The following is a 16106-nucleotide window of genomic DNA, read 5'->3' as shown; positions in this document are numbered from 1 at the left end:
AATTTCTCAACTCCTGGTAATACATCCCTCGTTAGTATGGGATTAAACCTTTTCGCATTTTCCTAAAGGCAAATGAAATGAAAAAAAAACTTATGAGCGCTTTAAATGATTTGTCCAAGAGACTAGCCGAAGAATATATATTTTTCAATCCATGAACACTAATAGACCCAAAAAAAATCCAAATTATACTAATTAAGTAGCCTTAAGCCAATATATTTGGTCGGATAATTATACATTTTTTCTTTAATGAAATGAACCCCCTCAAAGTGATTGAACTTTGGTTAACCCTCTCTTAAAAGGTTTTCAAGAGCCATTGTTTTAGTGGAGTTTCAAGAATAAAAGTATATGGCCGTTTGTGTAGCTTCTTTCGGAGAGGGATTAAATCTGAAATTGAAAAATAAATATTTGATATTTTATATGATTATTAATATAAAAAAAAACATACCTCAACTTACAACAACAAAACACCCTGTAATGATTATAAATTTCTTTGATGGTTAATCCAATCGGTTTGGGATTTTTAACGTTATCAACCATTTTTTAAAGATAGCTAAAAACTTCTTCGAAGTTAAACGATTACTATCGTGGATTCGGGTACACAACACTTTTTAAATCGATAATTCACTTTACTTATTTTACTACCGTCATGTAAATACTAATTAACTAATAACTTAATCTCATTTATAACCTTTAGAGAATCTAAATCTAAATCATCTAAATGCACTGCTACTTATGTTAGGCACATTGAAAATGGCGCATGAAACAAATAAACAATAAAGGCGCTATATAGACGAAGTGAAGCTATTGGATACCATCGCGGCTCAGCCGATCGATTAAAACAAGTAATAAGTTAGTAGCGACATCTACATGTTGGACGTTGCGAAATATTTCCCCAAAATTTCCTTATAGAGTTAAATCTCTATTTCTCCAAGACATTAGTGTATTGTAATATGTCAAAGTCAAAATAAACCACAGAAATAAATCAAAAGTCAAATTTGATGCGACACCAGTGACGTGCGTAAGAGGGATGTGCAACTCCAATGGTAAGTAGTGGGGCAAAGTTTTGCTTAGTTCAATCATTGGCGCCGCTGACAACGTGAATTTGATTGGTTAGTTTAAAATAGTTATGTAGAAACCTGTAAGGAAAATACTTTGCTTTGATTGGTCTGCCATTTCGCCAGATTACTTTGTGACGTCACATTTATTGGCCAATAGTATTTAAATGAATATTAAATTTAATTTTTTAAATAAATTTATTAAAATAAAATCCTATACAAATATACATAAGTGTAAATAATATAAATAGATATAAACAAAAAGCAAAAAAAAAACAATTATGAACTCTATTCTAGTCAAAATTAAAATATCTATAATTCTTCTATAACGCCTTCCATATTTGTTTAGTGCCATCAATTTTATGGGATCTATTAGAATTCTAACTTATCTTGATATATTGAAGGTGAACTTTAAATCCTTCCGTGTTGATATTGCATTAGCTTCATTAAACCAAAAATATAATCACACCTTATAATAACTTTTCAAATTTGGTCTTGAAAATATTATGGATTGGACAGTTGAAACACTAAAAATGTATATGTTTTTTAAACATATTTAGATTTTAGAGTATTTAATCTGTGGAACTACTTAATATAGAATGTAGACAAATATTGCATGTTGTCTCTTTTTCAGAAGTTTTGTTAAATAGCCTGAAATAAGATTAAAATACAATATTAGACTCTTGTTTTTCTCGGAGCAAAGTTCTCTGGAACTGAAAATATAGACTCAACTGGTGATTTAATAACCTCAAGTGGTACTAGATCTGTCGTTAAAAAAGAATATAAGTTATCTAACATGTTCATCTTCTTCACAATTTTCTCCGGGAGAATGATGTGAGAAAATTGAAGTGATGATATGCCCTTTAAGATTTGTATTTTATATTTTCTTAACAAGGCAATCAAATTTAAATATACAATAGCTTTACTATAAAATTATTGAACACTGATTCTTCTAAAAAGTTAAAGTATTACAAATATTTTAGGGATATTTTACAATTAAAAGTAGTATTTATTAGCACTAATTATCCAGTTATCTTAATTATTACCTTCTTGTAAGACTTCTTTATGTAGAGACATACATCACATGACAGCATACGAACAACTTAGTAGATTAATTGAATTTTATTACTAATAACATCTTCATAAGTAGGTTTTGAATTTCTATAAACAAACAAAATATAAACAGACATGTAGTAGGTAGATAATTTTATATGTACCTGATAAAAACAATGTTGGATATGCATTTACCCTAATACCTGTTTCGTGAAGGAAGGGTAATTCTAAATTTTTCACTAAAATGTCCGTGACAGACACCATTACGTTGATATATTTGCATTTTGGTTTATCCAGGTAACTTACTACTATTTACTTGATCAGCCCATTTTTGGAAATGAGCGAGATCATTCTTTGGGAAACGATGTCTAATTTCCGTAGTAGATTTTTACCCCGGTACCCTACATCTTTTACTACACTGACACATTGTCATCAATTTTTATATTATTAGTCCATAATAATTAATATAAAACAGAAAATATGCACAACGTAAAACGAAGATTTCTTGATCAAAACAAAAACACAAAAACCAAAACCTTCAAACAAACTAAAAAATGGATGCTCATAAAAAATGCTGACTTCACACAATTTGATCGACCAATCACATTCCATGTTAGTGGCGGCACCAGGAATTTAAACTAGCCAATCAGAATTTACGATCGCAGCGCTACCGTTGATTGAACTAAACAAAACATTTCCCCAAGATCGCCTATACCGTGAAATTTCTATTTTTTCTATGGTGCGTAACTTATTCAAGTTAATTATGTTTCTTTTGTAAAGATCTACTGATATATAATCAGAATTAATTGATGTTAAAATAATTTAAAATGTTGAGAATTACTTTAAAACAGTTTTTTTTTCAAAAATTATTTTATTTCTAAAATGTTTAACTCTGGAATCAAATAACATAAATCACCAAAAAGCAAAGGTTTTTAACCAAAGTTAAGCTTTTAAATTTTAAAATGCACACACTCATTAATTACTATTTCAAGTCATTCATAGGCGGAAATCGTTAGACGAGGCTAAAGTCAATTGAAATTAGTTGTTAGACTCTCGAATTCTTTATAAAGTAGAAAATATTCCTTTTCAAAATGTTCGTTCTATAAGTTTACAGTTAATCTCTAGTATATGTGACTGTTTTGTTTGACTAAAGATCGCATAATGTAAAAATATATCCAAAGGAATGTGTATCATATGAAAATACCTCCAAATTCTTAGGTAATAAGTAATAACACTCACACTATCCGAAAATTAGAAGTATAATTTATTTTATTATAATGTTATATCATGTTATTATAATATTTAGAGTGATATCTGAGGGTTATGTTTCGAATTATCAATAATGAAACTAACAGCCAAATTTAAACTTTAACTTTTAATAGAACGTTTAATAAGTAATATTATTTTGGTGTTAGCATTATCATATGTTTATTAAAAGAATTTTTTCAGAAAATTTGCGAAGGATTTCTTTGTAACACATATTAAAATACATATGTTATGGTCTACCAATTCGGCTCCACTCGGATACGATCGGCTTATCGGCGATCGGATATTGTATATTTTGATTAAATGTTATTTCTTGCCATCGGTGGATTAAACATTTTCATAAAAAATCGTTTATCACTAAAAATTGAAGGCAAATATTGTATCAAATCCCGATATCCGATAAAAATAGCAAGTTTACAAATTAGGGTCAACTTTTGGACGCAAGCAGATCGAAATGATTCTTAGCGTGGATACCCTGATACCCTGAATTTCGAATTCGCACATGGTGGCAGCACTGTGCTCTATAACGGCGGACAGCTGTTGTTTTTGCGCTATGATTTACTTTGGAACGTATGAAAAACACAAATACCGTTGCAAAGTCGATCCAAAATGTCTTTGTTACTTTTGTGCATGTTATATGCTCGGTAAACGAGGATTCTAAGGGTTGAGAAATAAATTAATTCTATTTAATTTCGAGAAATTAATTGATTTACTACTGCAATATACTACAAGTTATTGGTATATTGGTTAGGATGCAATCTGGATTCACGAAATTTTGCTGTTTTTTGTCAATGTGACATCTGTGCAGTTCATCGTCATTATATTAGAATGAGTATAATCGAGTCGTATCCTTTATGAGCCAGAAAAGCAAAACGTGTTCTCTATACCACTTGTGGCTACGTTTACTACCACACCTACTACTACTTACTACAGGATATTTTATTGTCATATATTCACATGAAACTTGACCTTATTAATAACTTTACTAAAACGCTCAATCGCGAAGGATCTGCTTACCAGAACTTAACTAAGTTGTTCCTGAAACTCAAAAGCAAAAATCAAAAGAGGAATATTTATTGAACCTGATATTTGAGATCTAGTAACTGACCTATATTTTACAACATGTTTAACGCCTGAAGAAGCAGCAACATTGGCATTATTTCAAAGTACTGTTCACAACTTTCTTGGTAACCACATATGACAGAATTACAAGCACGTAATCGACAGTTTATTGCAAGATTGGAGCTCGAATGTCTCTCAAAATATATTTTATGTATTCACAGCTTGGTGTGATTACTATTGGACTCTAATACGTGAAAGATAACTCAAACAGTATATAAGACTTATTTCAAGCTCTGTTGATTCCTCATTTATATTTTTTAAGTCAGTAAATGACCATCAATGATCAAAAATAATAAAATAAAGAATTTATTGAATATTTCACAAACATTTTAAACAACTACAAACCAATTTTAAAAAAGGGGTTGTTAATTTTCAACTTCCCAATTTACCTTAAACAGCAGTTTTTGGTCACACAGACGAGCATTGCGACGACAAATAAAATATTAGTTAGTTAGTTAATTAGTTATTATTAATATTAGTTAATTAGGAATATTAAATAGTTATCTAATTTTTAAAGAAATTATATTTATTTCTCAGATATTATTAATAATTTTATTTATTTATTTATTTATTTATTTGTACTTTATAGACCTATCAGCCTCCGGGACTATTTAGGATCTGTTTACAGATATGTAATATACAATACAGTTACAGTATCACTTAAAGTATATAATGTGACTGCAAGTATGTTGCAAGATGACAAGCAAAACATGTTAAGGCATACAGATGCATGGATATACGAATGCTACAGTATAATGGTCGCATAACCCATGACAATGATAAGTATACAATATACAAAATGCATACAGATACACACCATTATATTTCTAGTAATAGTCCTGTTACGGTTAGAAAATTAATTAGCTTATCCAGGTTCTCCAGTCTAAGGTACTGGTCCATCGTACCTCCCAGGTTGATCAACCGTCTTTGCGAGTTGTATCTTCGGAATTTGATTAGTATGTGTTTAGTTTACATTGAGGAACCGCATTCGATGCACAATGGCGGTCCTCCCTTAATGAGAAACTTATGGATCAGTTTGCAATGACCAATTCTGAGACGCGAGAATAATCCTAAGTTGCACCTGCTCGTTAAGTGTTGTTAGTGGTGTTAAGGTCCTGATAATAATCTTTTTTCACCTCCCAAAGCTTGTTATTTTCTGTTAGATCATATCTGAGTTGATCTGGATGTCTAAAGATTCTAGTAAAATGGTGCTTCATATCTCTACTCCAGAAGAGGACATTTTCAGCAAGTGATCCCTCCCTCTTCTTGGTTAAGTAATCCGCTCTATCAATTTCAATTTTCTCAGAGTGAGAAAGGAGCCACACAAAGGTGATAGTTTTGCCGATCCTTTCTAATTTAGAGGTTATTCACGGATAAGCACTCCTAGCGGGTGTAGAGGTAGTGTTAAGGAGCTCATTGAATCGGAGGCGATAACTAATCGTTGGTCTTGCACATCTTGTACTGCGGTCAGGGCCCTATACATGGCAAACAACTCAGCCGTCAATACACTCGATGAAACGGGGAGTCTGAAGTGTCCTTCCGTATTTGGGGTGCAAGTAATAATTCCTACACCCCGGAATGGTCACTTACCGGAAGTACTGCGCAGACAACGGATGACGGTCGAGCGGAACCTGCGCGGCGATCCGCAGCCTCGCCTGGTACTGGGGTTCCAAATCCCTGGACAGACTGGAGCCTCGGGGTTCTCACTCCCGCATTATAGTCGCGGAACATAGACCATAGTCTACACCCCGCGACCATAATCCCTTGACGAAGACTCTGGACTTGGGGGCGTAACTCTCTGCACAAAGTCTGGATTCCGTCAAGGGACTAACAATTTTATATTTGTTAAATATTCTTACTACTCTATACATTTTAGAATAGTTTAGACTAAATTATAACAATTAACTAAAAATAGAGTAGATGGTTAATTGTGAGTATTGAGTAAGTTTGAAGACGGTGTGACAAAAACCGTTATTATTCAATAATTCTGGATAATATGTCATTACGGATAGACCTTACTAATGCGTGATTTCATGAAATCACATGTTAAGTCAGACAGTTATTCTCAAGAATTGTGTTATTTCCAACACACCATATCTACTATGATTTGTATTTTATGGTATTTAATGTTTGCATTTAATGGTAAATGTAAAACCTTACCCGTGTTCCGCAATTCGTGGTAAATTATTAAATCTCGTTCGATAGTACATTCGATGTCACATCTACTTTTCATAAATTTATAAAATTCCTTTTGCAAATTAAAAATTACGGTGACTTATAATATAAATTAAAATTTTGTTAACCAAAGGCGCCATCTAACATAATTTCCTAAAAATAGGTGTCTATTTTATTGAATTGTCAGTATACCGTTTAAAAATAATATATTTAACAAGAAAAAATAAAGGAAATATCTAACAGTTAAAATTACTTTTCTGTTTTTCTTATTAAAATTTTACAAATAAAGGCTGCAATTTATTTTCACCAATATTTGTGAAACTATTGAATATGTATATAAAATTTATCCAATAATTAATATTATATTGCTTAATACATAACATTTAAAGGTTTAAAATAAAAAATAAACAAAATAGATAGTAAATAAAATAATAGGTAAGGTGTAAAATCAAAAAAACAACGCCGCCATCTATCGTACATGATACGTACATCGTACATGGATATAGAGGTTTTATTTATAATTTTTTAGTTGGTAATGGTATGCAATTTTATTGTGTATCGATTTTTCAATTTACTAATAATTTTATCTATTTTATAGTGTCTTTAAAAATTTTAACATAACTTTTCAAAATTAAAACACAGTTTTAAATATAATATCTTATATTTAAAACTTTAGGTATTTTTATAAATGTATATTCGGTTGTCTAAAGTTGGAGATGTCAATGCTCAGTTACCATAGTAACCTCTAAATATCTAGGTATAAACATTGTTTTGAAAGCAATATTAATTTGTTATAAATATTTTCAACAATTCTTTATTAATTATGCATTGGGACGAAGATATAGATTTGCTTGCAGGTAGAAAGGTAAGATTATAATTCCAATAACTGAAGTTTTTGTTTATTAATAAGAGTTATCAATGCAGGTACATGCTAAACAAGGCCGTAGATCGAATCCAAACACGCCGGAAGAAGCTGGTTCTTCGGAACTTTTCAATACTAATCCGTTCGATTTAGATAGCAAAGAAGAACGGCCCGAGGTAAGACCAAGGAAAACGAGCGTGTGGGGCGAGGAAGCCACGAAATCGACTAAGTAAAGATTATAGCGGAAAAATAAATATTTTTTAAAAGCCTGCCTCTTTTTAGGTCAAGTAAGAGCACGACAAACATAATTGAACTGTAAGTCGTTTGATTAATTTTATTTTATTGATTTAGAATTTATGAGATATGCAAATATTTAGAGAACGTTTTCAACGAGACACGAAAGATATCACCAAGGATGACGATGATATTCCCATTATCCCCGATATTGATGATGTTCAGGATGACCCTTTGAATTTACATGATGTCAAACCAGTGTATGTTATTATTATGAGTGTATTTAGTATCGTTTTGTTTCATTTGCTGTTTATTTTAGAACTACAATTGATAAATCAACCTATAAGGAGTTGGATAATCAACTAGGCAATATACAGGGTGATAAAATAAAATTCGGGAATTTGGGAAATATAGATTTGTCATTTTTGACAAATAGGTTATACCCGGAGAAGGAAGTGCAGATTAAACAAGAAATTTGGACTATGGAAAGTCTTTTTAACGATTTGTCTAGAAATAATTAATGTAGCTGGTAATAATAATAATAATGCTATATATAGATTGGTTAAAAATTAATAATAAACTACAAAAATATAGAAGCAATTGTTTTTTTTTAATCTGATTTTATATAACGTGGGGCAAAAAACCATATTGATATTGTTTGGTTTTGATAAAAGTTTATTTGTTCTTTACATTTTTTTCATAATGATTGAACAATTATATCGGTAAAATTATGATCTCGATTCGCTATGCAACTTTTGCCTATATTTAAAGCATTTTTCATAACATCCTGCAACTTCTGAGGCTAAATTTCTTCAATTTCATGACGAATATTGTGTTTAAGATGTTAAATGGTTTGGGACTTATTCCCATAAAATTTTGATTTTGAAAAATCCCATAAGAAAAAGTCTGGTCATTCAATAATTGAATTGTTGAACGAGCTGTGTGTGTGCTGTGGCGCTTTCTTGCTGAAATTACATGTCCTCTAGTCTTTGTTCTTCCATTTCAGGCACAAGCAAATTTCGAATCATGTCTTGGTACCGTTCAGCACTAACAATAACTGCAACATCTTGGTCATTAAAAAAAATAGGGACCAATGATGTTTCCAGCATGAATACCACACCATATAGTTGTTTTTAGTGGATGCAATGATGGTTTATAAATTAATTGAGGATTCTGTGTTCCCCAAAACCGACTGTTCAATTTAGACTAAAAATCTTCAATTTCACCAAACAGCCGTAGGATTTCATTACTGTACTCAAATCGTTGATCAGTATTTCTCGCTAGAAATATTTGGACTAATTGAATTTTGTAGGGGAACATTTTCCAGTTTTGAAAATTCCTCTTATACATAACTGGGAACCACGTCTCCGAATTGATGTTTCTGGAAACTTTGCAACACTATCGCGCGCCAGAGCCACATTTTCAGCGTTACGAGACGTCCGTTGTCTTTCAGAATGGGGCCTGTCTGCTGTCGTACCGCACTGTCGAAAATTCGTATGCAAACGGTAAATTGTGGTTTTGTGAGGCACTGAATGATTAGGATATTTTTGACGCAATTTCCGCTGAGTGGCAATAATGGAACGATTATTTTCAATAACTATCGTCACTATTTTGGCTCGTTCTTGTGGCGCATTTATCCATAATAAAATTTGGACCTCTACACAACACAATGCTTAACTGAGCTAAACGCCACACAACCAAAATGGCGCACAATCAACATGGTAGCGGGACTCTTGCCCCATCTGTTACCTTTCTTTTCGTTAGTGGTCACACATCATTTTTACTTTAAAAAGGAATTTGTTGAAAAAAATTGCCATTATGTATTAATCAAAATATTTTTTAAAATACCATTTTCCATATTTTTCCAACTTTCCGGCAATATAGCGATAACGTGTAGAAAGAACGATATTGGTTTGCCATGATCCAATCATCGATCCCTTCTCGTATTTTTCAAGCATTTTAAAATCGTCTGCATTGATGTGTCATGTCTGGCGAGTATACTGGGTGCGGCAGAATTTTCGAGCTGCACTATAGTCCATCCAATAGAACAGCCAATGCACGTCATTAAAACTTATAATGCCATGTTGCCACATCAAATTTAAGTAATTTAATTGAATTTTAAATACAGAAAAATTTAAAAGTTAAATTTATTTTGACTCACAAAATACCAATAGAAAAATGAAAATAAATAAATAAGTGAACTGTGAATGTGTGAACACTAGCTTGTAGGTATGCTAGGTATACCAGAACCTCATTATCGGTTTTTTTCGGAAAAGAATTAGATACATTTCAAGAATATGCAAAAATTGATTTATTCAAAGTATTCTACTGATTCTATAGATTCTACATATTTTGCTCATATTATTGAAATTTACGGATGCCATCCCAAAAACAACGTTTGTCCTTTGAGCAAAACCATTTATCGAGCTAATTTCTAAATTCTTCGAAATTTGCGAATGCTGATCTGCTAGCCGGATCCATCCAAGTACTTTCAACGCTTTTTCGACCGGTTTTGCTTTATGAGAAGGTGCGATATCGTGATGTAAAATCACTTTAGTGCGTCTTCGGGCCCATTCTGGACGTTTTTGAATCACTGCATAGTTTAAATTGATCAGTTGTTGTCAGTAGCCATCACTATTGACTATTTCACTAGGTTTCAGTTCTTACTATATTACACCACTCTGGTCCCACTAAACACAAAGCATTGTATTGCGACCAAAAAATTTGGCGTTGGAGTCGATCGTCTAGCTTCGCTAGATGACAATTTTGATATTTTGCACTTAAGGTTTTCAAAATAAATCCATTTTTTGATCACCCGTCACTATTTTACGTAGTAATAACCTCCGATCATACCATGGAAGAATAAATCGGAAATGTATCCCCTGATTGGATGGTGGATTGGTACTATGCAGTTCCAGGTTATAAAAGACCATCACGACGACGTCTCGCTCTCTTCTCTTTTCTTTTCTCTACCCCCTTGTCACAGTGCCGCTTCCATGGCGCTACCGTACCTCCTTTACCTTAACCTAATTCCTCTACATTCTCCCTTCGACCACATGTATCAATTTAATATAGAAATAAATAAGTATTTCTTCAATCAGTGTTTTTAGTTCTCGTGCAAATTCCTTCCAAAAATACTAGTCAGTGTTCGGACAAACAATCGCATCGATAGCCACATATACCGACCGACCGACCGGACAGACGAACATTCCTACATTGAATCCATTTTCACGCCATCTATGAGGTAGAGTTCTAAGCGATTTTTATGTAGTGGTATCCCCTGAAGGCCTAATCCACCTAATTAACAATTGTATATAAATGTAATGTATTTTACTTTTATTAGAAAGTATATTTACCTTTTTACAGATGCATTAGCGGGCCACCATTATTTTCTTCCTGTTCCATGTAACTGAGAGGCACAATCAGTTTCAGGCTGTGACTATTTAAAGGCTTTGGCATTTTCAATCAGTATATTTACGAATATTAAGCTGTAGTTAAAAGATTATCGAAACAAACGCCAAAACAACGTTTGTCGGTTTATAACCTCTAATTATTATCATTAATATTTTGAATGATTTTGCATATGTATGAAAACAGTGTCGTCCACTACCAACAAAAATCGAATTTTATAGACTAACTAGCTGACCCGACAGACTTCGTCCTGTCAAAAAGATTTGTAATGTGGCAGTTTTTGTGCCTACGTATTTTAAAAAATTCTCCTGAACAGAACCATCACCCTGGTGATAGGGCGTTGTGAATAAAAAATAATTAAATAAAACATATATAAGGATTGAAAAGTAAGTAATCGCTTTATTGTTAATCATGTGAATCATAATTATTATTATTATTATCATTATATTGCTTTGTGGTATACGATGTTTTTTGTTTGATTACCTGGCGCATAGATAAACAAATCTGATGGTTTTCCAACACGGGAACAGGCAACATACAATTGACCATGTGAGAAACATGGGTTTTCTAGATTAATACCACAAACACTTAATGATTGCCCCTGGGACTTGTTTATAGTCATAGCAAAAGCAAGCCGTCAACATGTCTATAGGAAATTTGCCATTACCAATGTCAATGAGTTGTTTAGAGAATATGTTTCCAGATTGGTCATTTTGCAACTCGACACGCATATTCTTGCTTAAATGAAGTACTTTAACATGTTTCCACAAATTGGAGGACTTTAGACATGCATTGAGTTCATCAGCTGGCGTTGATCGTGGAATCACTGGCAATGTTTGACGAAAATCTCCTGCTAATAAAATCATTGCACCACCAAATCGGTTATTATTGCTACGTAGATCTTTTAAGGTTCTGTCTAAAGCCTCCAAAGATTTTTTATGTGCCATCGTGCATTCATCCCAAACAATCAATTTACATTGCTGCAAAACCTTTGCCATTGCAGAGTTCTTCGAAACGTTGCAGGTTGGAGTTTCATTGCTTTGCATATTTAATGGCAATTTTAGTGCTGAATGGGCTGCTCGACCACCTTCAAGCAAAGTTGCTGCGATTCCCGACGAAGCGAGTGCAAGTGCAATTTTATTTTGTGAGCGAATTGTTGCTAATATTAATGAAATAAAAAAAGTTTTTCCTGTACCACCAGGTGCATCTAAGAAATAAATCCCTCCAGTTTCATCATTTGTTACTTTCATAAGAGTTTCAAATACATACTTCTGTTGTTCATTTAACAGTGGAAGATTTGTTTGAATTTATTCTTTCAAAGCGTTGAGATCATACAGTCTTTCTCGATGCAACTCTTGGTTAAAAGCGTCATGTATTGGACGATTGGGCGCGGTCAGGCCTAATTGAATTAATAGTTTGTTTGACATTATCAAGCACACGTCCTCAATTGAAATCAATGCTTCATTGTAAATTTCTTCACTGATTTGTATATTTGGATTTCCCATTCTATTCCGTATTTTATACAAAATATCATCACACATATAATATTTGTACTTCATCCACAAATCAATTGGGTTTGATGGGAAGCATGTAGATATGATTATAGAAAACAATGTTCGTATTTGATGAGTGTGTGATGATATTACAGCATCATTGAGAGTTTGATCCCAATGAGCGTCATTTTCAAGCAATTGCAAACGTTGACAGGCTTCTCTGTAGGATCCACACAATTCACCATCAACAGTTCGTAACTGTTGGAATGATGTTGGGCCACGTACATTGACTAATAGCAGTCGTAAATAAAAACATTCATCATTGCTTGGATGTACTGAATAAATCCGGCCAATCGCATCGGTGGAATATACATCTGTATATCCTGGAACTGGTTTTCCTTGTTTCCGTCGTATAAATCTCCTTGAGGATTGATTCCAGGTATAATATTTTGGCATTTCAGAATATAGCAATGTTTGTGCGAAATCATCGTTTTGGCATGTCTCAAAAAAACTGGTTAATGTAGTAGATGGTGGCTGAGCAGCTCTTTGTACTGCGTTCTGTGCTGTAAAATACACTCTTTGTCCATTTTCTAAATGCACAGCTAAGTGAACAACAGAAGGGTGTCTCTCATGAATAGGAAAAGAAAATATTCGCCAAACTGCTTCATTACTACTGACATAGCGGCCCATTTGGTATTGGGTAACTTCATCATTAGAATTCTCTGCACCAATTTCAATCACAGCCATATCACTCCCTTTGCTTACATATTTGCAAATGTATTTAATCGATTTCACTGAATGGCAAGATTCAACGTTGATGTGTGCTTTGAATGTCTTTGATAAAATGGGTGAATATGGAACAATCCAACGATTATCTATTTCAATATCTTGTTGATTTAATTTGACAATTGTTGATTTTCCATTGTCTGCTGTCGATCTGCGACGATACAATGGATAACCGTCATTACCAGTAATTGTTTCCGATATTAATGTCCGTGGATATCGTTTTGAACATTTACCATCCATCATACACGGTGAATTTTGATTAAGAGTTCCACAGGGACCATGTATCATGTTTTTGATAACTACCTCATGCAATCCAGGATCTACTTGTACATTAGGGATTTCAGCTGATATCACTGCATCAACTTCATTTGGCCTTATCTTTTCAACCAACCAAATCAAAATGTGTGCATGTGGCAATCCTCGTTTCTGCCACTCCACAGAATACATCCAGCAGCGTGTCTCACCAAACACATTATGTTTTACGATGAAATTCATTAAAGATTTCAACTTTTGTCTAAAGACTCTGGCTGTAATATCATGACGATCAATGGATGATTTCCCAGGTAATAACTCCTGCTTAATTTCTATCCATTGCGGATTGCATGTAAATGTGATGAACAAATCTGCTGTACCATAATGACGAACATACGACATGGCATCTTGAGCATATTCGTGCATATGCCGAGGGCTTCCGATGTATGTTGCTGGAAGAATAGTCATCCGACCGACATTCTGTGCATTTCCATCAGTATTAATCGCATCTCGAAGGTGAATATACTCTTCAGATCGGAGTTTGGTTTGATTCAACCTGATGAATGTTAATCTCTCCGTTTCAATTTTAACATACATGTCATCAACATATTTGTGATATAATCGCCGACATTTCAATATGCGATTATCTGCATTTTCCCGAATCATTAGGCGGTATGAATAATAGTTCATTGAACTGACTTTTTTGTTGGTTTCAGAACCTGTAAACAGATTTTGTTTTAATAACATTCAAATATAAAATTAAAATACATAATATAGTGACTGAGATATTATCGCCATAGCTAAACTAATATTTTAGTTACCTGTAATGGGATTTATCATTTTTATTGATAAATCGTAGCCATCTTCACCTTGCCAAAATATAATGGGATATTGCAGTGCATCATATGAGCGGTGTGTTTCCTTTATAGGTTGTAATTGAAAATTCCGACGATGTAAAACAATATCACGGGATTCCAAGTTTTCTCCAACTACAACGATAGCAACTTCATCAATAGTTGGTGCATTAAAACGTCTTGTATGTTGACCTGCAGGTGTTTTATCAGCTCTGATTACAATTTTGTGATTATCGGATGGCATCAGATCCAGGGCAGTTTTAAACAATATAATCAATTGATTGTGTTGATGAAATAAAGTTTGTAATTGTTCTACAATAGACCTTTTTACTAAATTGTTATGTGCACAACGCAGATCAATTTCTTGTGGTGAATTGCCCATAAAATAAATTTGCAGGAATTTGTTGTCGCTATCTGACACTGGTAACAGTGAACCTGCTCTGTGATATATTTGCCCTTGTATCTGTAAATAAAAAAAATATTATGGTGTGGTATAAATTAATGGATTGTCAATGATCAAACTTAAATAATATTTGATCTTAAAAAGTATATATTTAGTTTTAACTAATATCTATCAAATATAAAATATAATAAAAGTGTCACTGAAACTGAATCACCATATAATATGATGACTAAGTGATATATTTCGTAATGATTAAGAAATTGAAGATTAGTAACACATCTTAACTTTGGTGACAGAAAATTTTGTTCGCTAAAATAATTATGAGTAACTGCTATAATACATACCTTGAAAGTTGGCATAAAATTTTCCCGAACTGCATTTGTTGCCCCAAATGAAGTCATTTGAAAGCAATTGTTATATTGTTGAATATGTGTCAAAAAGTGTATAGAATCTGTTCCTATTCCTGAAACCAATGAGTACAATGGTTCTGGTGGTGGATCCAATTGTATCAATTTCACTTTACCATTTGCGCAACACAATCCATTGGCTTCGTTTTTGTATTTTAATGCCTTACAGTGTGAGCAAACCAAGTTCATAGAACCAATAACAACACATTGGTAGTTACTGTAGTCAATTGACACATCGTAACTGAAAGCAGCTGGATTCAAACTTGCGCGATTATTAGTTGAATGTCGCGCTCGCGCTTCACGCGAATCAAATATAAATTATTTTTTCACTAATCACGAACTAAACAAACACTAACTAACTAAACACTCTGCACAAAACACGATATACGAATTTGTTTCGTGTATCACTTGACAATTCATCTGTCATCTGTCAAAAGTCATCTGTAACAGACAACTTTTTTTTTTAAATTTGATATGACTTGAACTCAAATCCTTTTAAGCCGTACAAATTGTTTTATTTATTTAAAATTTGAATTAAATTTTAAACAAATAAAAAATTTTAAATAAATAAAACAATTCGTACGGATTAAAAGGATTTGAGTTCAAGTCATATCAAATTTAAAAAAAAAAAGTTGTCTGTTACAGATGACTTTTGACAGATGACAGATGAATTGTCAACTGATACACGAAACAAATTCAAACAAAAAGGGCTATTTTTAGGGTTTTTCCAGCA

At 32.9% G+C, this 16106-nt stretch overlaps 2 protein-coding genes across 2 annotated transcripts; one reads left to right on the top strand and one right to left on the bottom strand.

Moving 5' to 3' along the window:
- Positions 1–7391: 7391 nt before the first annotated feature.
- On the top strand, positions 7392–8363 carry IFT43 (Intraflagellar transport 43). Its single transcript, XM_076417304.1, has 5 exons — positions 7392–7536; positions 7596–7762; positions 7816–7848; positions 7911–8027; positions 8087–8363. Exons 1-5 carry the CDS (start codon positions 7495–7497, stop codon positions 8286–8288), a joined length of 561 nt encoding a protein of 186 aa, XP_076273419.1. The 5' UTR covers positions 7392–7494; the 3' UTR covers positions 8289–8363.
- A 2789-nt stretch (positions 8364–11152) lies between these two features.
- Positions 11153–15796, bottom strand: LOC143204479 (uncharacterized). The gene is made up of 5 exons (XM_076417027.1): positions 15490–15796; positions 15311–15429; positions 14531–15026; positions 12618–14428; positions 11153–11206 (listed from the first exon to the last, which is right to left on the bottom strand). The coding sequence occupies exons 1-5, from the start codon at positions 15560–15562 to the stop codon at positions 11153–11155; spliced, it is 2553 nt and encodes an 850-aa protein (XP_076273142.1). The 5' UTR covers positions 15563–15796.
- Between the last annotated feature and the right edge of the window lie 310 nt (positions 15797–16106).

Source organism: Rhynchophorus ferrugineus, unplaced genomic scaffold (assembly GCF_030347505.1).
Source record: "Rhynchophorus ferrugineus isolate W39M unplaced genomic scaffold, kcgeb_rfMv2 rfM11, whole genome shotgun sequence".
Lineage (NCBI taxonomy): Eukaryota > Metazoa > Arthropoda > Insecta > Coleoptera > Curculionidae > Rhynchophorus > Rhynchophorus ferrugineus.
The sequence above is the reverse complement of the archived record's forward strand: the minus strand, read 5'-3'. Positions and strand labels throughout refer to the sequence as shown.